Source organism: Corvus cornix, chromosome 3, assembly GCF_000738735.6.
Source record: "Corvus cornix cornix isolate S_Up_H32 chromosome 3, ASM73873v5, whole genome shotgun sequence".
NCBI lineage: Eukaryota > Metazoa > Chordata > Aves > Passeriformes > Corvidae > Corvus > Corvus cornix.
Window position 1 is genome coordinate 39,549,023 of NC_047056.1, and position 24,892 is coordinate 39,573,914.

The 24,892-nt window shown below is 39.9% G+C and overlaps 1 protein-coding gene across 3 annotated transcripts in view; it reads right to left on the reverse strand.

Moving 5' to 3' along the window:
• The window catches only part of RPS6KA2 (ribosomal protein S6 kinase A2), a 283,173-nt gene that overhangs the window by 19,406 nt on the left and 238,875 nt on the right, over positions 1 to 24,892 (reverse strand). For all 3 annotated transcript variants that reach the window (XM_039569566.1, XM_019281323.3, XM_010391626.4), the window contains 3 exons: positions 19,991 to 20,093; positions 15,194 to 15,324; positions 13,454 to 13,579 (listed from right to left, as the gene is read on the reverse strand). In XM_039569566.1, the coding sequence (XP_039425500.1) occupies positions 13,454 to 13,579; positions 15,194 to 15,324; positions 19,991 to 20,093 (360 nt within the window). The remainder of the gene's footprint in view (positions 1 to 13,453; positions 13,580 to 15,193; positions 15,325 to 19,990; positions 20,094 to 24,892) is intronic.

Sequence of the window (24,892 nt, forward strand, 5' to 3'; positions counted from 1 at the left end):
CATTCCTAAACTGGAAAGAAATCTGCTTTATAGATCACTTTCATGTAGTCAGCATCTTTTGCCTTATCAGAAAGTATAGTAAGACATGCAAACTTTTTAGTTTTGTAGCAGCCAGTCTTAGAAAAACATGACACCTGGTGCTTAGAGAGCATCACTGCATGGAAGGCCAGCTATGAGGAGAGCACTGACTTCTCCTCAGTGATTCTGTTACCTGTACTTGGGATGTCAGTCAAAGAGCTTTAGTCATTTGTCCAGTTGAGTGCATTGATTAATGTTTCTCACTTTGCAGATTTAAATGATCAATATGAAACAAAAAATAATCCTAAGGGAAGTCTCTGCAATTTTAGAATCTCAAAAGCAACTGCCCAGGAAATGGCAAAAGACTCATTCTACTGAAAACTCATTAGGAGTACACTATTTCAGCTCTATTTCTTACTGCTAGAAAACAACAGCAGTACTTTTGAGTAACACATTTACCGAAGTGGAATGGGTGGCATTTTCAGAAAATCATAATTCCATTATCGCCTTGGATATCAAGGCTTCCAAACTTAAATGGGGTTAGTTCTCTCCAAGAACTAGGCACAGAGCACAGATTTAAAATGCTGGTGTTATCGGGGAAAAAACAGCTTTTTAAAAACCTCTCTGGATAATGAAGATAAATGCCTGCCTGCTTTTTTATAAAATGCATGCATTTTTCATGGTTTAATTATGGTGATACAAATTCAAGTACATGAGTAGAATCTTATGCATTAGCTATAATAATGCATTACTGCATATATATCAGAGGTTTCATAGTCATCATGACTGGCATGTATGTGCAGTGATAATGATGGTCAGTAGCTGTCCATGGCTCAGGTATGGATTTGATGCCATATCAGTGATTTGGTGCTGGATTAAAAGAAGTGTGACAAATCAAAGTGCAAAAGGCAGCTGATGCAGGTAAATTGTTGTTGTCCACATTTGAATAAATAAAGGAAAACCTCAAGAACAGGTGAATGAAAAAAAATAATTCTGCTGCTGTTCTCCCAGTTTAGTTGAGGATTATCAAGAATCCAATGAAGTCCTGACCAACTGACTCCTCAGGAATACAACCACAGTGACTGAATGTGTCCCACTCAAACAGTAACTCTAATATACAAAAAGATCCTCAGGGCCACTTCCTTGGCTAAACTAATATACCTCTTATCAAGTTACTGGAGTAACTCACATGTGCCCCTGTTAGCATCTGCCTGCCTTGCACAAACCTTGCCACCCATGTGAAGTACCACTATCACTATGCTACTGTAGCAAGCTATACATTCCAGATTCCTTTTCTGTTGCAGCTCCCCGTGAAAGGAAATATCCAGAGCTGTGGAAAATTTTAAGCAACTATTAATAATGCAGGACTATAAATGCATATATATGGCCTAAAAAAATCCAACCCAAAAATAGTCTCAGCTATTGACAAAACCGAAACCAACATAACCCGAAGCACTCTGCTACCGATGTAGTAGTAACAGCAGTAGATGACTTTTAATGCTTCTAACTCACAATATGCAATGTAAATACAAACTGCAAGACAGTCCCCCTAAATATGCACGCCTTTTGTTTTAATGTGTGTGCAACCTGCAATACAGTGATTAGGTGGACAGACAAGCTACCCAAAACCACGCCACAAATCACTGTCAGAGCTATGAATGGACCTGCCAAATTCCTCTCGGTCCCTGGGTAGTTTGACTGGACAGACCAGAAAAATTTTTTTCTTCCACAGCAAGAGTCTGTCACCCTGTGCCTCTCTTCAGCGTGCCTGTGACTTACCCTTCGCCCATGACTGATTAAGCAGCAGAGGAGGTGTCTGCTGCAGCTGCAGCAGAAATCTCTCTGCAGTTCAGACTGGCTGCAGTATGCACAGTTTCTTTATTTGTATGTTGCAATGGCCACAGCAGTTCATTAAATATGCCCCAGAGCTCTGCTGTGATACCCAGTCTTCCTGATCTTCCTTTTCACAAAGTCATAGAATCATTGAGGTTGGAAAAGATCTCTTGAGATCATTAAGTCAAATAATTAACCCAGCATTGCCAAATCCACCACTAAACCATGTCCCCAAGTGCCATATCTAGATGTCTCTTAAATGCCTCCAGGGATGGTGACTTCACCATTTCCCTGGGCAGCCCGTGCAGTGCTTTACAATCCTTTCAGAGAGTTTTTTGCTGTGTTGTTAAATGCACCCAGAATTTCCTGTGGTAAAAAACAGTATTTGCCACCCCAGTCCCTGTTTCCTCTGAGACACTGTGTTTTGCATGAATACAGACTCTTCTCTGTTCCTCTCTGTGACAGTACATGAACCTCCAGCAGCTCTTCCTGTGCAAGGAATATGTCTTTCCTTTAGGAAACTCATTCTGATTTCATTCAACTAAAATGCTGAATTCAACTAAAATGTTGAATGTTCACTCTCTAGAACTCACAGAATTAAGGGAAGATCTCAGCTACTAGTCCTGAGAATTTGAGTAATAGGTAACTATGTTACTTTTCTATTTCTCTCTTTAGATGTGCGGTGAAGAACACCAAGTCAAAAAGCCACCATAATGCATAAGTAACTTTACTGAAAATACAGTGTGAGCTCCACTGTACCTGGGCAGAGAAGAGCTGTGACACACGAGGGTCTCCTATTGCCCTTCAGAAGAGAAAGAAGCTGAGCATAAGGTAAACAGACTTTTCTCTGTGCATTGGACACCCAGGGATTGTTCAGAAACTCATCTGTGTCAAACAGTGTATGAAACAATTCCAGAGTAAAATGGGCTCAGCACAGTCAATAGTGTCCTTTGTTCTGATAGGGCACTTGTTTGTTCTTTGACTATCACATCCTTTGTGTGACTAACTGACAGAAAAAGGTGCCTTTTCTTTCCTCAATGGGATTTAGGGTAATAACCTCATGATATTTTAAAGTCAGTCAAGCTCCTTTAAAGGACAATACTGAACACTTTCTCTATTAACAAAGAAAGGATCAGGACGGAATATTTTCAAAATCCCAATTAACACATCTGTCCAGTTTTTACAAGTCCTTCTACAAGTCTTCTGCATGGAAAAAAATCATCCAATTCTCTTTTACTAATGGGTTTTCAATGGCTTTAGCCTTGCCAGAGCAGACTGATGAGTATAAAAGAGAGTATCAGTAAAATTCTGTGTGGGTAAAGCCTTGCTGAAATTGGCGCAGCAACTAAATAGACAGTATATATATATATTTGCTTGTTGCCTTTTTGTGAAGGTATTTGCATGCTTCCAGCTGTGTAGATAAATCTCTTCTTCTGGACCTAGTTATGCCACTAGCAAATGTTGGAGCCTTCAGCTGTTTGATACCACCCACCAGCTGGGGCTTACAGCCTTTACAGCCCTGCCAAAGAAACAGTACGTGTGAGCACTCCCTAATCTGCTTTCCCTGAACCAGCCCTGCTAATACAAATTGCCTTTTCAAACACTGAAATTAACCTGAACGACTGTGCACAAGAAGAAGGGAGAATGGCTGTGTTTCTCACATGGAGTTCTCCATCACTACAGTTGTGAGACTGGAAAAAGGCAAGCGGTGGGAGGAGACAGTGTAACTGCCTTTGCTCTCTGGAAAGTGAACAGCCTAAAAGAAAAAGTGAGAGAAAAGCAAGAGAGCGAGAAAGAGGACAGAAAAGAAACATGAGATGATGGGAAGAGCAGTGATATGAAACTGAGGAAAAGGATGGGGCTCTGGCCAGGTTAAGCTGGAGCTAGCCAGAAACCAGCTCTGGAAACTGCTCTGTTGGGTCTTTCTGTGGTGGGGAGAAAGGACTTTGTGCATCTTTAATGACCAAACAAGACTGTATTAAAACATTTGCTTGGCTCTGACTTGATTCTTCTCTTTAAGTGAGACAAGACTCAAAAGCTGTCTGATCATGTCAACTGAAATGGGTGATTGTAGCCACCTTCCTTCCTGGGGAAGCTGAATGCACCCAAGACTGTCACAGTGTTTTAACCCTTAACACCATGGTGTGTGCCACGACCACGGACTGCAGCAAACATTCTCCATTTTATTTTATAGATTCATTCCACAATGAAACCCACAAACACGGGGAAGCATTGAAGGCACACCCTGCAGCACGGGAATAGATAAAAAGTAGGTTGAGAAGCTTTGAATTAGGAGTTTTGTTGGGTCATGCTGCAGAGGCATAAGCCATAGCTCTTTTTCCCCCCAGTCCCAAATGGGATAAGCCTCTGCTCTGTCTTCAGCTGCCCCAAGTGACCTTTCCTGGCAGCTGAAACTGAGATACCAGAGTGTGAACTGAGGCAGCTGAGCTACTGGTACAAGTCCCAGTCTGCTTCTCCAGCAACATAAAGTCCAGCAGAAGGTAGGGCAGACACCTGGGCACTGTCACAACTTGTACAGCCACAGCTGAGGCTGCCAGTGTGTTTAGGCAGTGAGATGATGTAAAGCTCCTTTTGACCAATACTAGGGAAGTTCTAATGGCTTTGTGAAAAAGCATGGAGGAGGAAGAGAGTTCTATACACTTTTAAAAGCTGCTTTATTTTCTGTTATATAATGTTTTTTTCTATAGTCTGTTTGGAGAGTAAGCATGGGTTAATCTCCTTTAAGAAAAGACTCGTTACATAGTGTGATGTGATAGTCCCTGTAAAAATCCTTTACTTTTCTGAGAAGTGAGGGATGAGCAAAGGGAGAATTAATTTTGTGTCCCTTTGCACATTATACCTACACTGTGCTGTATTTGAAAATTGAGGGCACCACTAGTGGAAGTGACTATAGGTGGGATTTGCTTCTCTTCTGAAAAAAGGAGGTGTGACAGCACACAGAGATTTCAACCTGACAGTTTCATCTACAATACTAATTCCAAAGAAAGTATCACAGAGAGAGTTTCCTGCAATTCTGTGCTGCTGGAAAACGTACAGGTTTCCATTTCAGTAATATTTCCTTCTAAAAATAAGCTCTATTCATGCCAAGCATCTGTTTTAATTTCGTTCCTTTTTTGATGTCAAATAACTCAAGCTGGATGAAAATCACTGCAGAAAGGCTAATATTATTTAAAAGAACATGGTATAATTTTACATTTAAGATGTCTCCAAGGAGAACTTTTCCAAGCCTCATAGTTTCTGAGGGACTATTTGCTGTGCTATTAGTTTTGATTAGCTCCAGAAATTCATTCCCTCCATCCATGTTTAAATCTTTCAGGAAAATAGAGAAACGACTATTAGAAGAAACAGGCCTAATTAGCAATACTTTTCTGAAATAAGGACTGCCCATCCAATCAAGCTGTGCAGGTGAGACATTAAACACTTCTGCACACAGAGTATGCCCACTTGCTGACACTGTTTGCTGACTTAGCACTCCTAAGCTGTCAGCTGGAACTGTTAATTAACTGTTCTTGTTAATTAGCACTTATAGGGTAGCAGACATTTTCCAAGCAGAGCAGAAACAGTAACAAATTTATTTCAATAGCACCCGTGAAACAGAAAAGCTCATTCTAGGGAGAAGTCTTCAGTTTTGGAGGCAGAATAGCTTGGTGGAAAGGCTCTGCACTGTTTCAGTCTGCTCTGCTCAGCACATTGTCCTTGGATCAGACTGATGAATTTTCAGTCCATCAAATAACTGCAGTGCTGCTCCCACGTTCTTCTACAAAAAGCTTCAGGGATGGAAACCAGTGTATCATATTCAGAATTTACAAAAGGGGAAAATTATTACGTCAGTACGGAAGACAAATACAAGAAGCATAGTTTGAATGTCCCCAAAAGAGAAACAGAGGCACAAAGGACCAAATTCTGTCCAAAATACTTTTGGTATTTGGCAAGCAAACTAGCAAAGAGAAACATCATATTATTAAGCTGTAGAAAAGCTGCTGCCTGATCCTAGGTCTCAGAAAAGATCTAGTTAGCAGCGAGAAATACCATAATCTCACATTCTTCAGAGGTTCAGCCATGCCAAGGAAAGAGACACTGTGACCTTTGTGATGAAGTGGGAGGGAGGCTGCAGGAATCCTTAAACCAAAGATGTACAACCACTACACATTTAATATTTGCTTCAAAGCTGAGATTAAGAGGTGACCTGCACGTGTTTCTGTATTTCTACCTGCCCTCTCTGATTATTTTGTTAAGACTTAAGCAATGCTGACCCCATTCAGCCCAAAAATCCTGACCCCATCAGGATCATTGAGACCAACTCCTATCCGAACTCAAATCAAAACAATAGAAAAGTGAGACTCGTTGAAGTTTTTGCAGGTATTTCAGAAACCCCAAATCTTAAAAAATGAGGATGCCATATAAAATATGCTATGTTGCCTCCTGTTATGGTGAATGTACAGAACTGCTCTGGTCCAGTGTGGAAGTTAGGTCCTTTGATAAAAGTTTTTGAAGTGGGAAAACCAAAATAGCCTTCAAAAAGACTGTCACAGATCAGACATAAGATCCTCATAGACAATAATAATCTATCACCCTTTGATGCTTCATCCATTGTCCTGTAAATCATTTTCTCTTTCCATCACATCTAGAGGACACCCTCCATGCTGTTCGTAACCTCTCTTAGTATGGTAACTAGCCCTTATTAGGGCTATTAATGCTGGTTTCTTTGCAGAGCGCTCTGGAAAACAACCCTCCCTATGCCAATTCAAAGAAGGACAAAGATTTGTGCTTAAATCTGCTCTGAAGCCTGTATCTCCTACATGGCACTCTATAGGCTACAGAATCCGGTGCCCCACTGCCAAGAAGCTTGCATGTGCTTCAGACACTCAAAACCATCTTTTCCTTAGGTGTCTGGGCCACATTATTTCCTGATGCCCAGCTTTATAAACCAAATTCCATGGGAGAACCTGGTAAGTGTTCTCTGCAGTTTATCAAGGTAAGAAGGGATCTTGTACCTCTGACCCTGCATTTTGTAAGGCTACATTTCCACTAATATGAGAAACCCAACTTCTTGGCATGTGAGGGGGAAGATGTCTAGGTCATCTCCTTGAAGAGTCTGCTTTACCAACTGCTCTGACAATCAGACTTTTTTTCCCCCGAAAATCCCTTTTTTAGCTTCAAGACATTCTGTCTTCCTTTGCTGTCTTTAGCAGCCAAATGGTTGTCATCCATCATTTATATCACCTTAGAGATATTTATAGATTTTGATTGCATTCCTCTGGGCTCTTGTCTGTCTTACATCACACGTATTTGTAGCTCTCTTGGTAGAGCTTGCCTTGCAATTCTTGCATATTTTCTGTTACAGATTTTCTCTAATTTGCTTATATTCTATCTTAAATCATGGATACCAAAAGAGCGCATGATCTCACAGAGTTCAGTATTCCTACTCAGGTACTATAAGAAAAACTCATTTATATGCAAACATGTTAGTAAGATAGAAATCTATAGGTCTGCATAAGAATTTTATTAATAAAACTGTAACTACACTAGCAACATATTTATGAAATGCTTGTCTGCTGGTGGTATTCAAATATTTGTATTTCCATCCTATGAATTATTTGAAAACACTGAGCAGTTGCATTACATATTCAGGGAAGGAAAGCAAATAGTAATGAAAAATTTTGGGAAGATTGCAGTCAGAGACACTTTCTCAATAAAATATTAGAAAGTATCTTTCAGAATGGTTAGTATGATCTTGCAGAGGCAAAAAATTTGCTCTTCACAGATAATTTGATAAGCCATCTTGGGGAAGAGCAAGGACAGTTAGGGGCTTCCAGAAGCATGGCTGACATTCTTATTTCCCTTCACTTGGCTAACAGGTTCGATAATGAAGTCCTTTTATATAATATTATATTCTTCCTGATGCGATTTTTTCCCCAAGTGCAAGATGTGACAGAGGCCTACCCTTACCCATACAAACCTGATTGTGACAGCCACCCAGCAAAGTCAAGGGGGGCTTGCATTACTAGGGAGTGAAGGAGAACTGAGACAGCACCTCAGTATCTGATCCATGCCCATTCAGCCCATCCTCTCTCTTTCAGTCTTGATAGTGCTCTGCTCCACCAGCAGGAACTTCTGCTAAATTTCAAAGCTAAATTTAAAGGGGATGCACTACCAGTGGTTCTGACCTGGAGATTGCTGCACATACCCTGGGGCCTGACCCCTGTACCATGTTCTGGTGCAGGCAGAGGGAGGAAAAGGCTGGACAAGCAGTAGATGACAAGCAGCTGGTTTGACAAGCTGGCAGACTCAGGGCCAAGAAATCTGAGGTCAGTCAGCAAACTTTCCATTGACCTGCCTATTTATATACTGATATATTTATCCATTTTCCAGCAGACACTAGGTACCTCCCAAACAGACAAGAATTGATACAGAGCCTTCCCTGAAATTTTCACTGTCTCTTTCACTTTAGCGACTTTCTATGGTTAAGGAGAGACAATTTTAAGCAAATCTCTCTAGATCTACAGACACCTTAACTTTCAAGGAGATTTAATGATGTTTGGACTGTTTTTTTTATTTCACTAAATAAGATTCCTATTTTCTTTACTGCATTCAGCACCAAACTCCTGACCTAACCATAGTACAGGTTAAGGAGAAAATGTAGAGCCACTAAATACTACTGTGGAACCTCCTGCCTTCAGATTACTGTGCAATTTTATCTACTTACACTAACCACCTCAAAACAACCAAATCAAGACCGGGAACATCAATGGAAGAGGAAAATGAAGTTTAAGGAAATGATGAATAAACTCTGGAATTTAGATGGATTTTAGTGACTATGTCACTCACTGTTACTACAAATAAATAGACGTATACAACCGTTCGATTACACAGGCCTGCTAACACTAGCTCTCATGATCTCTGTTTATTGACAGCATGTTGACATCACCTCTCTGCTGGTATTGAATTTTTGTAGCTAATTAAAATGTGCCTTCTCTCCAGTCTGCACATACCAAAACATGCTAGATAGATGTGCTTTCAGTGCTTTGCAATTACCAGAATGATACATGAGCTGTACGATTTACTCAGACTCTAGCATAAACTAACTTGTATCCCAGTGGCAGATATAGATGCAAACTTTGGCTTTGCTCAGAACTGTGGAACATCTGGAGCCAAACAGCTGGTTAATACATTACAGAGATAGGAAAAAGTCATGAGATTCACATGTGTTTCAAGATCCAAATTCCACTGTAATATTGGCATCTGCAAAATTGGACTTGTCAACTGGGTCGGTCTCTACTATATGTTTCTTCTTCAAAGGAGGGAAAAATATTTATCCTGTGTTTTTACCTAGTTGTTTGCCCTGTCTCTAACAGCATGAAGGGACTAAAAACCCACAAGACTTAACCAGTTGGATATTCTTTTGACCTGGAGAAGAAGGCGGTTGATATCAAGCTGTTGAATCTGGCACCTAAGCCACCCGCCTCTGCAATGTCTGGGGCAGGACTGGGGGTAGAACTGGCCCAGCAGCAGAAATTTCTACTTGGCTATTATCCACCAGTAATCTCTCCTGGGGGTCAGGAGTCAATCTAAATAGATAAACTTTCAGAAACAGGGAGATGAAATCAAGTCCTTTTCTAACTTACTTAATCTGGTGTCAGTAAGAAGCAGATCCAAAAATCCAGCTTGAAAGCTTCATTAGCGCTCCAAGCTTGAAAGCTGTGCAATAGTTTTAAGTAAAGAAAAACATTTGGAATATGCTAATTGCATCACATCTCTGGCAGGTTTTGCAAAATCTGATTCACCGAGAGCTCTGAACTCCAAACAAGAGCTCTTAATCTGTTTAGGCTTCCATTGCAAACTTTCTTCCACCCACAGAAACCCCTCCCGTCTCCTCTAGCATCATTCTTTTACTTAATTAACTTATTTTCTATAGATACTGATGTGCCTTAATACTTCGATCTGATTTTCCTTTGCTCCTGACCTCACCATTACATATACACCCATGTGAAGTATGTGACTATGACAATGCCAGTTCTCTTTGCTATTGAAAATCATTAGGCCTGCTGTAGTCAAGATGATCAATATCATAGCAGAAGAATCTGTAACACAATAGAGGTCCATCAGAGAAACACTTGTTTTCCCGTCTATCTTCTTTCTACCAGAGTCTTATGAAGCATCCAACTAAGAACATTCTGTGATTCAGAAAAATTAACAAATACTTACTTGTGTTTCAGAACTTTTTACTTTTTTTCACCAGAGAATGAGACGGAAGGAAAGTTAAGAGTAAAATTTTAAAAGCTCCTCAGAGTACGTACATGCAGTAGAATATGACACATGGACTTGCTAAACCAACATCTACCTGCACTGACCTAGATAGGTGCCTATTAGTTTCAGAGTAGACTCAGCTGGCATGAAATCTGACTGTCTACAGGGTTTTTTCTCTAGCATGGTAGTGAAATGCTCTCAGAAGTGGAGATATGTCTGAATTCTGAAATACTGCACTTAGGAGCCCGAGGGCATGTCTAAAATAGCTTTAGAGTTTATTATTAGCATTTCATTTTTACAGATGACACAGAAGAAGAGGGAATAGGTTGCAAGAAAATTCTCTTCTTCAGCAGGCTCCAGGACTGGATTTACAAAGGCAGTACAGCTGCCTACAGGTGCTGAGAGGTGTCTGGGGAAAATTCCAAAAGCTCCTCAGTGAGCAACGTGCCTAGTCTCAATGAGCTCTGAAAAGAGTGAAATTCCAGATCTGTTCAGATGCTTTTACAACACCAGCAAAGAACTTCTTTGCACTGCTATACATCTAATTATTTCTACAAGATGCCCCCCAATTAGTAGCAGATGGCCATCAAAAGGAAAAGGGATGATTTTCCATTTTAATAAATATATTCTCCTTCTGGGCTAGGAAAGGTTTTGCTTTTCTGACTGTAGCTCTGACTCAAGTTACTCTGGCCAGGTAATTTCCTGTCTCAGTAAGACACCACACAATAATAGTAAATAAGGTGAGTGGCAGTCTGCATTGAAGGATTATTTACTTCCACAGTGACATGATGTGTGTCTTCCCGCAGTGATGCCACCACATAATTTCCCTAACTCCTTCCCTACCACCAGCCTCCCCTGGGGGAGACAGGATGCTATTCTCTGACGTGTTGGCAGTTCATCTGAAAGAGGGAGCTTTTAATGAGGTGGTGCAAGGCAAGTGGGGCTGCTGCCTATCACATAAACTATCACTGCAGATACTTTTTCCTGTAAACGTTAGGTACTTGAGAACACTGGGAAAATTATACTTACTAACACAAATGAAAAGAGCCTAATTACAGTGATTTTTATAGAGAGAGTTAAAGGATGCATGTCAAAAGGGACTGATATATAATTATGATAATATCTGTTGCGACTCCTGTGCTATCTAATTACTTGAAATGGGTGGCATTGTGCAATTTTTTTGAAAGCGAGCTACTCTGACAACAAAATGATATAATCTCATTATGAAATTACAATAAAATTGAAAGAAAAGTAAAATTAATATATTGGTAGGAGTAATAGTCAAAGAGGCAGCACTAAATGTGCTGGAAAGAGAATAAACAGAAACCCACCAACTGTCTCCAACCCCAAATCTGTGCTACACATTTGACTCACACTGTGTCAGAAACTGAGATGCTGCACATGTTGCCTACACTGGCAGTCAAAATCAAGACGTATTTACCTGACAAGAAAAGAGTTGTAAGAAGTGGAGGAAGAAGTAAAAAGAGAAAATATTAAAAAAATGGGAAAGAGCATAAACCTAGTGCTGAACCACAGTGCTGAACTCTTCTGGAGTTTTGAGTGTCTCCATGCCTTGGCTTTTTTTCTGGATCCTCTGAGGTACCCCAAACACCCAGCTGCTGAGCATGCTGGACCCTGTCAGATTTGGGCATGCAGACTTCTTCGAGGGATGAAGTTTTTCTATTTTGGTTTCCCAGTGGCTGTATTACACTGATAAATCTGTCCACAATACTTGATACAAATGAATTATTAAAGTTATTACTTTAATTTAGCATACATTTTGTTCATCATGGATGTATTTAAATTATACAGAAACTCATACCTACTATAACATAATGCCATCTGTTGACAAATTACCTGGGCACTGAAAAAACCAGATTTTTTCATTCATTAGAAATAAAAATAGTAGCATATTCATTTGCAAGCCCACAGATCTGCTGGTAAGTCTATGTTCCTGATTATGGTGTAGCACAGAGAAATCAACCATTGTTTGAACAGTGACATCAACAGATTGTAGGTTAATAGTGTTTTCCAGATTTTTGTGGCCACCATGAGGAAACATGAAAATTTTCATGGATTTTCACGGATACTGCATTGTCGTCAGTCTAGCAGTGGAAAGTAAGACTAAATAAAATATTTAATCTTATTCTATTGGCTGTCTGGAGGTAATTTATCTCATGAACTGCAGTTTGGATCACTTCCTTAAGGTCTCATCATCTCACTGAATAGCAAAGACACAATCTCATTTATTAGCAAAGTTTACATCTCTTTTCTAAAATTTTAAAATAACTAAAGTAGAGTGGCAGTTGGCTAGATCCCCTCATTTAGTGCAAGTTTGGTAAATACACTTCTCTATGAACTGCAATCTGTTCCCATGAGATGCTGCAGAGTGAAAGGATCTGACCTAACTTCCCCTGTCTTCTCAAATTCCTTGTTATAATCTAATCTTGTCCCTTCTTGGTACAAGAACAAAAACATGAAATACTGTTCTAACATACGAGTGTTTTCATTGCTACACTTTTCCTTAAAGGAAAGTGCACTTTTGGAACTCTTCCTCTGAGCTGCAATCTCACAACCACTTGCCACATACCCTGGTCTGTACTGCCCGCTGAAATGGCTGCATGCTGCTCATTCAGCAGCCCTGAATAGAGATTATGACAGTGCTCTGAGCATGGCCTTGCAACGTAGTTCTACTGAAGTTCTTCCCTGTAGGAAAAGGTTCCCTCATCTTAGCTGCTTCCTGGCCTCAGTGGCTGAGGTGACTCTGTTTTATGCACTGCTGCTTGACCAAGTCTGAAGTTCACTGACTTGTCTTTAATGCCCACCTAAATCAATATTTTAAATTTTGGCTGAAGATCGACTTGCTCATTTTGATAGCATTTGTTTTGAATGTAAGAAGAAAAAAAAGAAATCTGAATTTTTGTATGTGGTCATGGTTTTCACCGAAAAATCTGTCTAATTACAACAAAAAAGTCAGATCTATACAACTTGAGAAAGAAGAATAAATCATGATTCAACTTTGCAATAATTTTATATGTGATTTTTTAAAATTATGATGATTCAGTGTAGGATATGTAAATCTTATTCAGTTTGCAAGGAGCACGGCTGAAGTGATTAAAAGGTTTTTTCCACTGAGGAATTCTATGTGGTGAGACTGAAGTGTGAAAAAAAATAAAACTTATCATGAAACTTGCCATCTTACAAAACAGAAAAAGTCCCAAGCAACACCCAGCAACAAGAAATAAGCCAACAAAAAATCCAGTGACTCCACTGCTGCCCAGGCTGGCAGAGCAGTCTCAGCTGCATTTCTGGCATTTACCAGAGGCTTTCTTACCTTCACTGCAAACTCTGTTTCTGTAGCTTTATGAACACATCTCTTGCACACTGAATAGGAGCCAATTCCTATGTCCTCCTTGATCTCGTATCCATCAGTAAAATGAATGTTGTTCCCGTGTAACTGCTATAGGGAAAGACAAAAGAAACAAGGTAATCAGGACATGGGTATGTAAAAGCAAAGGCTAGCCTCCTCTTGATGGAGGTGCTTGATCTCTCCTTCACAGAACTCTCTTGTCCTTAGCAGCTTTTCTAAGTCCAGTTAAAAAATTATGAAACCCTTTACTTAAACAAATAAGTGTGTCTCTTCCCTTTTTACCTTTTTCCAGTCCATAAGATGGAGTTGTCCATGTAGAAATAGCGGCAAAACCACAGTGATTTCCTAAACTACTTTTGGAATGCAGAAAATCACTATCTATTAGAAATTCATAGAAAACTGTGGGGCCAAATCTCCTGAAAAACCCACGTATCTTGACAATATAAACTGAGGGGCAGATAACTTATAAAATATTAATAGCTTCACAGTCTTCAAGAGAGATACCCCATATATGGGAGCACCTCCAGATCACTGGAGGTCCTGTCTAGTATATGTTTATCTGTGGTTTCTCTGTGAGAGAGAAGTTACTATTTTAAGTCCTTAATTCATATTTGGAAAATGTCTGGGCAGGTAGACTGGTTCAATGGTGAATCCCAAATCTGAGGCTTTGCTGCAAATTCCATCCCAGGACTCAAGAAATGACCAGCACCTCTAAAAATCCTCCAAGAATCCTCTGTCTAGAAGTGTAACCTTGCTAGCAAAGTCCACACAGAACCTGCTAAATCATAAGACATGCATGTGTTAGTATTATATTTTTACAAATTAAATCACAGAAATATATATAACATTTCTGGGATGTAATTGCTTGGGTAACATTTCACTTACTGTTGCATAAGAGCATCTTTAAGAGTATGACATATTCCACTGTAAATAATTAAAATAGAGATGAAAACCTATGAAAACCATAGGCAGGGTCTCCCTCCTTGAGGCATGTATACCTGTGGCTGTGGGTAAGAAAAGGGGCTTTTCCCTAGTGAGAATATTGACTGCATCTTTAAGCAGCTCAGTTCTTTCTCGTCATTCGCTTTTCCTCTGATGTATTGAACCTTTTGTAGCAATTTATTTCTGGTTTAAAGTACAGCTGGATGTATTTTTTTAGGGTAATGGCAGAAAAGAACCAAGTGTCTGGCATGTTCCCCCATCAAGCCACCCTGGTTTAGGTGAGTACACCCAGGTTTTTGTGCACTAGCAACAGGAGTAGGGTGGCCTCTTACACCCAGGAGCTTGGGCTCTGTGTCTCTGGGAGCCTGTAGCTGTAGTCCATCAAACCCCTTTGCCAGCACAGACTGTGTCATATAATCCAAGACAAAACTGTTGAGAAAGACATGCATTCAGTGAAAAAACACTTCATTACCCACCCTGCATGCAAAACTGGAATCCTGTTTCAGGTATTGAGAAGCACTTTTCATTTTAGTTGTGACAAAGTGAAGTTCCTATTTCCTTTGCAAAGGTGGTAAGGAACATTTTATACATAAAAGCCTTTGGGAAAAAATTCTCGTTTTCCACCACCTACATGCTGCATGTAAAACACCTCCTTCCTACACTAGGTAGCTGTGAAATACCAGTGAGAACATTAGGCAGCTTAAATACACTATGCACATACGTATCTGCACATCAGATGTGAAATGTAACCAGCATCAGTACCTGCACAATTGGGTGAACAGTGATTTTGTGCACATCTTGCTGTGCAGGCTCCTGCACCAAGTTAGAGGCAACAAAGCTGAATCCTCTGAAAAGATGATGAGCATTGGCACTTGGAGGAACACCTGGGGAATCTGTAGAAGAAGGGAAGAAAATAGCCTCATGAGCTGCACAAAAGAACAAAAATGCAATAGCATGGCACCACAACAGACAAAGCCACCCCTGCCAGTCAACAGCAGATCTGATAAACTGGCAGACACATGGGAATATCAAGGCTTTGGCGTGCCTTCTCCATTCTTTTCCTCTGGATTTGAACAATGCCAGGGGATTTTTGCAAGGATGTCTCTTCTTGGATACAGGGATTTTTTCACAGTACATGTTCATTCTTAGGCAAAGTACTACCTGTGCACAGAGAGAGAGAAGGCACAGGGCAGAGAGGCTCGGAGAGACAGGAGAGAGACAGGGGCAGGGCACCCTGCAGGGCTCAGCAGAGGTTCTCCAGGGAGTGGAAGAAAGCTACAGGCTGCTATATCTGTCCTTTGCAGCACGACTTGACTACAGAAATTACAAAGACTGAAGTGTCATGCTGGGTCAGGAGAATACCAGGAAGACATGAAACCAATGTAAAAGCACAATACTCCAGTAGTGGTGGTTTGCAGCCTTATAGGAATCTTCTGGAGCAGCTTTAGGAGCTGGGACCTACTCCAGGAAAGGCAGTGGCTGACTTGTCCTCAGGTGAACAAAACAACTAGGATTGTTTTAACTAACTTTCATGGAGATTCTCTCCCCATTCCTTCCCCTGACATGGCAAAAGGAGGGAAGGAATCACCAAAGTTCAAAAAATCCTGAATTATTCTACCTTTGGAATGAAATAACCAGAGAGCAATTCTTCATACCTGCAGCACTGCTCAGTGAGAGAAGCAGCATGATGAAACGAGAAGAGCTGTGCTTCACTTAAAATTCTTGAAAGGTTTAAAGAGATCTTTCTCCCCTATGTATGTTTTATCCCAGGTATTTTCCTAAGCAAGAAGAATCACTTTGTAAACCATTCCTTGGTAACTGGCTGGGTATTATAAAACCTATAGTAGTAAAATTTGCCAACCTTTTTTTTTATTTGGGGGGGGGGGGGGGAATTGTGTTGGTTTTTTTTTTTCTCCTTTTCTCTTCACATTTCCTCCAATGCACCATGTGATTTACCATGACAAAGTTACAGCTAAACTTTCTTTAGAAAGCTATTTCCTTGTAGAAAAGTGTGTAAATACCCAGTTATCTAAAGAAAATTCATCCCCACTGAGCCTTATATCTCACTCACCTGCTTGAGGCCCTGAAAATACGTGAGAATGTGTACTTCTTAGTGTGCACACTCCCTGTATAAATCTACCGGTCAAATGAATAGAGGAACTGAAGTCAGAATTTGGTAAAACCAATAGATCTGCTTGGGAATAAACAAACTGAGACGGCAGCTAATTCTGTTTCTCATCACAAAGCTTCCTCAGTTTTGACAGGAGTCAGAGTCAGGAGTCAGTCTGTTCTTGCTGCCCAGCAAGTAAGAGTTCAGATGGAGGAGACTGTCTTTCGGTAAAATGACGTGGGCTTTTTGCTTATCTCAGTGTTTTTGATGGGCACTCTCCTCAAAAATACATGGATGAATCACACCAGATCTCTTGCATCACTGGATACTTCCTACCATGGCATATATATAACAGTGATTTTTACAAGAGGGATTAATTAAGAGGAAAGAATGTTTCTTTTAAGAAAAGGAATGACAATAATTCACATCTGAACACTTCTGAACTTCAGAAAAGCTGTGATCCAGCTCTAAAACTGAAGTGGTAGGTCAGCTCTATTTAAAAATAACTGTTCCTTCATAACTCACTGCCAATCGCTTGAGCAAATACTGCAGAAGAACTATTGATGATTTAGTGTTCACTATTACATATTCATCGCCAACAACTGATTTACCCATTAAAACATTTTTGTTAAGTGCAAAATTATGTTTAAATCATGTTAACTGACTGACAGCTCAGAAACCTAAATCATTTTTCTAGGCCCTATAAATCAGAATCATTTCATATGTCTGAATTAGATCCACTTACAAGCACCAATCTTGTATAATGGTTATCTTTCCTCCTGTGAAAAAGTCGTAATGCTTTGTTCCACTAGAGCATCTAAGTTTAAGGGTTTTCAAAGACTTCATAACTCTTAAGTAATTTCCTTCATCATGTTTCACTGGGGCTGGGAAACATCATATTTGCAAAGCAGGATATTTAGATACTTCAGGTGAAATTTTACATACTTTTTTCTCAGCAGAAAAGTCAGTCTAAAATATTCCTGCTGTCCCATCAATTGCAACAGTACAAACAATTGTGGACTGAAATCTAAATTGGGTCACAAGAATGATCTTGGTCTGATCCATGTTCAAATCACCATTTCTAACCTAGATTGCTTCAGCCTCCAGCTCCCTGTAAGGAGCTGAGTCACCACAAATGAGATGTGGGTCCACGGTGGTGAATTCAGGAAGCAAGTGGCCAGAAAAATCAACTCCAACTTGGACAAATCTCTGAGAAAAAGTGATGTGAAACTATACCCACATAAATGATCTGTCAGTGCCAGAAACCACATCTCTGGCACACTTAGATCTGAGGTTAAGAATCCACAGAAGGCTGTTTCAACCTCCAGGGTAAAGGAAGTTTCTGAGGTACAGCAAATCACTGGACTGACAAGATTTACTGGATCCAAAACTTTGACATAAACCTGCCTCCAGGCAGGAGAACTCATTCATAAATACAGTGTAAAATGACTATATGTTGTTGTATCCCCTGCTTGGTAGTGTCTTTCTGGCAGCTTCATTAAAACACAACTGCATGATCATGAAGCAGGAATTATTACACTGCTTTCTATCTGAGGATGTTCACAGTAACATGGTTATTTTGTTTGGGGTCTATGTCATGATAGGAAATCCACAAAATAAAAGAGGTTATTGTTCTGTTCCATCAGCAGTGTGAGCCAGTATTGAACACATCTGTGATGCTCTCCCTCATCCTGGTTGACCCACCAGTAAACAGTCAAGGGCTGCAAAATATTCTTCCATTCTGCCAGGGCTTTTCCATCACTCTGGAAGCGCAAATGGATTCACACTTCCAATTACACCTATTTTGAAAAGGCATGGTTTGATTCTCAGGACACTACCCATGGTAGCCCAAAGCAGAATTGAGGCAGGCCATCTCCCCAGCCCAGCCACCACCCCAAAACAAATCTTCCAAGTCAGTGTCTTGTACAAAATAACAAATTTAGTTAGGCAACAGTAGTAACATGCAGAGTGTAAAATACAGCCCCAGGCATTACGAAAACGAATGAAGTGTGAGCTTCCAAAGCAATACAAACTCTTGATGCTTCTTTGCACATCAGTGGAACTTCCCATGGCAGCACCAGACTACACATCTCTCAAGACCAGACTCACTTGCAGTCTCCAGTATATCAGAGAAATTAGTTCCTCTGAAATCTAAATTAAAGCTAAAATCAGATGGGTGAGATGTCTAGTTACCAAAGATCATGCTTCTATGCAGTGGAATAGGAATATCAGAACATGACCAAAATATACTGGAGACAGGTGGGGATATTCCATTTGAAAAAAAAGAATTAGTATTTTTATAGCTTGCAAAAGTCAGCACAACCTTGCAGAAAAAAAAAAAGTAGGAACTGACTGACAAAAGATTGGAAGTAGATACCATTATTTCAAACCTCGTGAAAGGAAATTTGAGCCAGGCTTTGAATAGAAGTTTGGGCTAGTTTTAAGAAAAAATGGTGTAGGTCATAAGCCTGAACAAAAACTGCTGGAAATCTCAGCTCTGATTCACGTGTTACAATGTAGGCATTTTCATAATGCAAGCTCAGATCTTTCCCTCTCACTACAACAGTTCTGGGGCAATTTGAGGGTTGAAGCTTATATTTGGTTATTACAACAATACTACATGATATTTATAGAGCTTACCATCTTCAAAGTGTTTTACAAACAACAACTAATTCAATTCTTACACTTTAGAAAGCATAAATAGGTACTTACTACTTACAGGAATATCACAGGCAGAAATGTAATGTAACTTATCCATGTCTAGCAGGAGGCAACAAAATAAATGGGATTACCACTCTGACATTATTGATATTCTTGCTTTCCACTTAAAAGAGTGGAAAGATTGAGTTTTGTGCAACAGTCACCTTCATATGTATATAGAGTAAAAAGTGTGGTATTTCTATTAGGAAATAGAAGTTACAGGAACAACATTCTCTCTGCAAGCATTTTCTAAATATTGTGGGCGAAATTTCCTGTTGGCATAACTCTGCTGACCTGAGAACTTGATGATTCTTCATTGCTTTTAACCGCACATTAACTTCCAACAGTCCATAGTCTGTGGGACGTCATAATTAAAACATCTATGCGATATATAATTACATACTAACTTGCAGAGATGCAAAGTTCTTTGAAGCCGCGGTAACTTAAAATAGTTAAATTCAGCTAGTGTAAGCAATGATGAGTAATAAAATAGCAAAGCAATAGTTATTTTTGCTTTTAAAAATGTGAAATCTGTCCTTCCTGAAGACAAGTTAATGTGAAGCTGATGAAATACTTATGAGCTTCTTTTGTCGGAAAAGCAAAAACAGTCTTTGCTTCCTGCTGGATATGGCAAAACCCTGTAATGCCACAGATGATCAGACTTTTAGACTGTGTTGGAATAGGGAGGGGAAGGAAGAATGAATTCACTAACTGAAAAGATGTATTTACCCATGTGCCACCTTACTAACCTGTGGGGGTTCGAGACGTGAACTCTGGATCAAAATGAAAGGTGTCTTCTGGCCGCCCCACTGCGGGCTTGAAAGGAGGCTTGATTTCTTTTCTGTAGAGTTTCTACAAGGAGAAGAACAGATCACAATCAACATCAACGTTTACACCCTCAGCATCTCCAGGTAGACTCCCCTGCTTCCTTTAGGGTGTCCTCTCTCAGCTCCATGCTGTCCTTGCTGGACTGACAGAAAAGGATGATGTATCCATGGTTCTGGCTCCTGCTTGACAGGTTGGCTTAAAATCTGTGCTCTGGATGGTCGCTGCAGATTTAGCTACTGGAATCCTGAATATAAACACAAATGATCCTGGCAAAAATTTAGCCCATAGAATGGAACAGTATTCCAGCTGGGGCATCTGGAAATTCACTGGTCTAAGGGCAGGACTGGAGTGTGCAATGGTAAGATCAGGAAACAGGGTGACTTCAGCAGAGCAGCAATGGCAGTCAGCACAAAGAACTGCTAGGAAGCCATGAGTGTTTTAGCATTTATTATTTGTCAAGAACCAGCAATGTTTGACATGCTGCCAGACTGAGCTGAGCAACAGGCTTGGCTGCCTGGTCCTTACAACCTAAAAAAGAGACTTGTTCTTTTAGCATACCTGGTAAAAGGGAAGGGGGTTTACAGCTGATGATTACATGAAATTCCCATCAAAAGATGCTAGGGAGAAAGCACTGGGAATGGGTGGGGAATCACACTGAAGCTCTACATGTGGCTTGAACTGAGGAGCAAAACCAAGGTAAAACATAAGGAAGAGAAGAAAGTCTGTAACAGGTAAGTACTGCTAGGTGTGTGAGTTTCTGCTGGTGACTGAGGGGTCATGTAGGGGATCACCTAAGTAACAGGCACCATAAGTTCATCCTAATGCATCCTACCTTTATTACAAGGGACTTCGTGGCCTGTTTACTTATTCTCAGAGATCTTTAAGAAATTTCTACACCATGCTCCTTTGCAAGCATTCATACACACACAGACACACACAGGTGCAGGATGTCTGGATCTGATCCAAAGCCTACAGAGGTTAATGGAAAGAGCCCTAATGATTTCAGCCATCTTTGCACCATCTCTGCCTGAAATGGCCAAAACTGAACATCACGCTGATAGCAGCACGGGGAACAGAGCTCCAGTTTGACTCCCTGCCCCATGTTGCAGTCCCTAGACTGCATTTCCTTTCTAGCAATGCTTTTCTTCTCAGGTTTCAAAGGGCTGAATTAGTTGGCACAGACAGTTCCCCACAATTAACATGTCTGAGCATAAATGTAACATTTAATCCAAACTTTCAAGTCAAGATAAGAACTGGAGAGTTCAACTTTATGACTGTTTGCAATACATATTTTTAGGTTAGCTCTTAAAAAAACTTCCTAATGAGCTGATTTTTCAAAATATTTAATAGAGATTACTAAATGCTTGTCCAGCTCCTTGAGTGCAGGAAGAGTCTTTTTAACTGTGCGTTTTGTGGTGAATTAACTTCTGTAATACAAAGCATGTGGTCAGACCTAGGATATATACACATCACCATAATTTGAATTTGATTTTGCATTGATAAATAAAGGTTCTTGAAGAAGAAAATTCTGTAGCATAGTATTAGCCTTAACATAAAGGATATATTTGTGGTTGAATTATTATTCCCTGGGAAAATGAAACGGTGAGGTTGGAAATGACTGCAATAATTAATGGCCATTTCACCATAAAAAGTTCCTGCTTGCGTAAAACTGCTCCATATCTTCGGAGAGGAAAGGAGATGAATAACTGCTGTGAGCCACAATGGAAAGCAGTCTTCCAAATAATTAAAAGCCAATTGCAATCTTAAGCAGGAAGTGTCACTCATCAGCTGAAGAGTATCAACCTAGTAATTAACATACATCTTTTTCTGTCTGCACAGAACTTTAAAAGAGAACTCAGCACCTACTAAAGCTTTTTCAGTTCCTAGCATTTCACCTTGAGAAAGCTATTTGCTTCCAGCTTCCCTTTATTTGTCTTATTTCAGAACTGCAGTGCTTCTACTGCAGAAAGCAATATGTCACATGCACATGCTTCCTCCCCGAAACAACTGCACAGCTCATCCTGTGAGGTCCAAAAATTGGAAAATGTTTCAGAGCTGTACATCATTCAAGAATTGCACTCTCTTTTCATTATCGTAACCATATTCTCTCTGGCCTCTTAATTCCTTCCCCCATCTGTAGTTTCTTAAGTGCTGCTGGAGCTACATTTGTATTTTGAATCCCTAACCCACATCCTCCACTGCTAGGGAGGGATTTAAGATTCAGCATGAGTCACACACCACCTAAAGATGCATAATCACAAATTCACTTTCTGGGAGGGAATGGAAACGAAGAAGTTGCTTGTGTGAGTGAACGGCACTCCTTCGAGCACAACCCCAATGACTCCCTTTTCCATTTCCTTACTCACTTGTGATAAAAATTAGACAACAGAACAGCAAAAATTAAGATGCCAGAACAGCAAAAGGTAGTGCCTAAAACATCTTTTTTCCCCAAGCTCTTGAATAGGGTAACTAAATGAAACCATTGAGGACCAGGAAAAGCAGAGTAGTATTATCTGTGGACTTCTTCATCCCACACTGGCTCCGGTTCTCTGAGTGAACCATTACAACCAAAGCCAAACGACTAAACCACAGGGCAGCCGAGCAGAGTTAAACACAAAAGCCTGCTGCAGACAGAACGCCTCTCCCTTTAGAAACCTGCATCCTGTATGCTGCAAAACTCAGTGGGACACAAGCTGATCTAAGAAAATAGTACAAATCACAGCCATTGCTTTGTATACACATAGAGAGGGAATCTCTTGGAGGATTTGAGATCCCTCTTCTTTCAAGAATATTTCTAGTTTTAGGAAATGTATTAATATATTATCTCTTACCATGGTGCCCAAACTATTCAGGGATAACATATCTTGACTCTGACCTCTTCTGACAGAAACCAACCAGAGTGGGAAATGACAGCAAGTTAAATTTCAAATCTTGCCTTTGACCATTTCTATCAGGCTGGCCATAACTTCTGGTAAAGTTTAAGCAGTTATGTACTTTCTAAGTCATGGTAGTCTTAGCACCATATGCAAAAGTTACTGTGAGTTCCATCATCTGTTTAAATGGGAACAGGGTCCCAGTTTTCCCAGTCCAAATTCCAGTTTTGATATTCAAATTTTTGTTTTAGGGCTTCTTATTAGGCATTCAAAAGAGACTTTGGATATGGTAGTGCTAACTGGAGCATTTAAATTTCAGGCTGGGTACTTAGGATCATTATATATTTGTTATTTTGCACAGGTATAAGAAGCTTAAGATTTTTTTTTCTTCCACATTGTTTCCACATCCATAAAGGAGAATTGCACTCCTTAGCCCTTAATGTTTTATTGAGAATATTATTTATTTCTCTTTCCCAGTAAAGAATAAGCTCCCACATCCCATCACCATTTTTTTAAAACTGGCCACAGCATTGATTTAGCACAGAAAAATGTGACTGACAGGAATCACTGCACATCACACAGTGTTGTCAGATCCAGAGACTGTGCTGAGGGAGTGCATAATCCACAGAACGAGGGAGATGGACTCTAGGGTGTGAAAACACTGAGGTAGATATTCACACCTCGATACATATCCATGCCTCTGACTACTTATCAACCCCTCACATCCTCCTGAGACTTTGATAATAATTACCTATGAATTAACCAGAAACCATTTCTATTGTAGTTTGAGAAACAATGAGCTTCTATCGACTTTCTTTCTGATTTCAGACAAAAACATTTTTATTTGAAATAACTAATTTTCATCCAGGTGCCACTGGCCTTTTCTTAAAATATGTTGCCAGATCCCTAATATAATCTTCAGATGAACATCTCCTCAGCTGGAACTAAAATAATACACAAGAGAGACTAGTAATAAAATGCTGCAACATTGTGTTTCTTTCTCTTCTTATTTATGAGTAGTTAATTTTTCATCATCTTTAAAAAAACACACTCCTAAAAACCCCAGAGATGTAAATGCTCTGCACATGCGCCTGGCAAATATCAAAAAAAGGAAAATGGTTTAATTTCATTAAAAACTATTTAGTCATTTCCTCAACTGAGTTTCTTTGATGAAGAATTGAATTATTCCTTAGACACTTTCTAGAAAGATGCTACCCTCCACAGTGATGCACTTGTAGTGTGAGAATAAACTCCCTTGATACATATACCTGTCATAGAAAATCCAATAAGCAGACAAAAGGATGAGCTACATTCTAAAATGCTTGTCCTCTCCTAGATTAATGACTCAATGTTATTGCCTGCAAATGATAGAAGAGCTAGCAGAATTCAGACCTCAGGATTAATTTTTGCTGTTGGTAAAATCTGCAATTAAATAATTCACATTTTCAGTTTAGTTTAATCTCTGATTAATATTAAAGGAGAAAGACCTGGAATCCACTTTCTTCCCACTCTTTTCCTCAGCTGTATTTGACAATTCGTTTTCCAGCATGTCATTTGCTCTAGTTCCAATTTAGCCTGTCATCTAAACAAAAACTACTGTTTATAGCCCACTCCTCCGACAGCAGTCTGCAAAAAGGGATTTCATTTCTCATTTTCAATGAAAAGCCAGAAATTCATTATGCATGACCTGGGAAGAAGAAACAGTGGTAAAATATCAGGAACCAGACTGCGCTTTCTCAGAACCAATGACTGAAATTATTTGAGGTCAACTCATTTTGGGTCTGCTTGTCTTAAGAAGAAAAGAAGGTGCAAGGTTAATAAGCAGGTAAAACTGTCAAGGAGCTGGACATCTAATCTCTTTCCTGAGCATTCCAGCCTTGATCATGAAAGACAGTCCATCCATTTAACAACAGATCTACTGAATTTGTGTCATGGTGCCCTACTAAATGC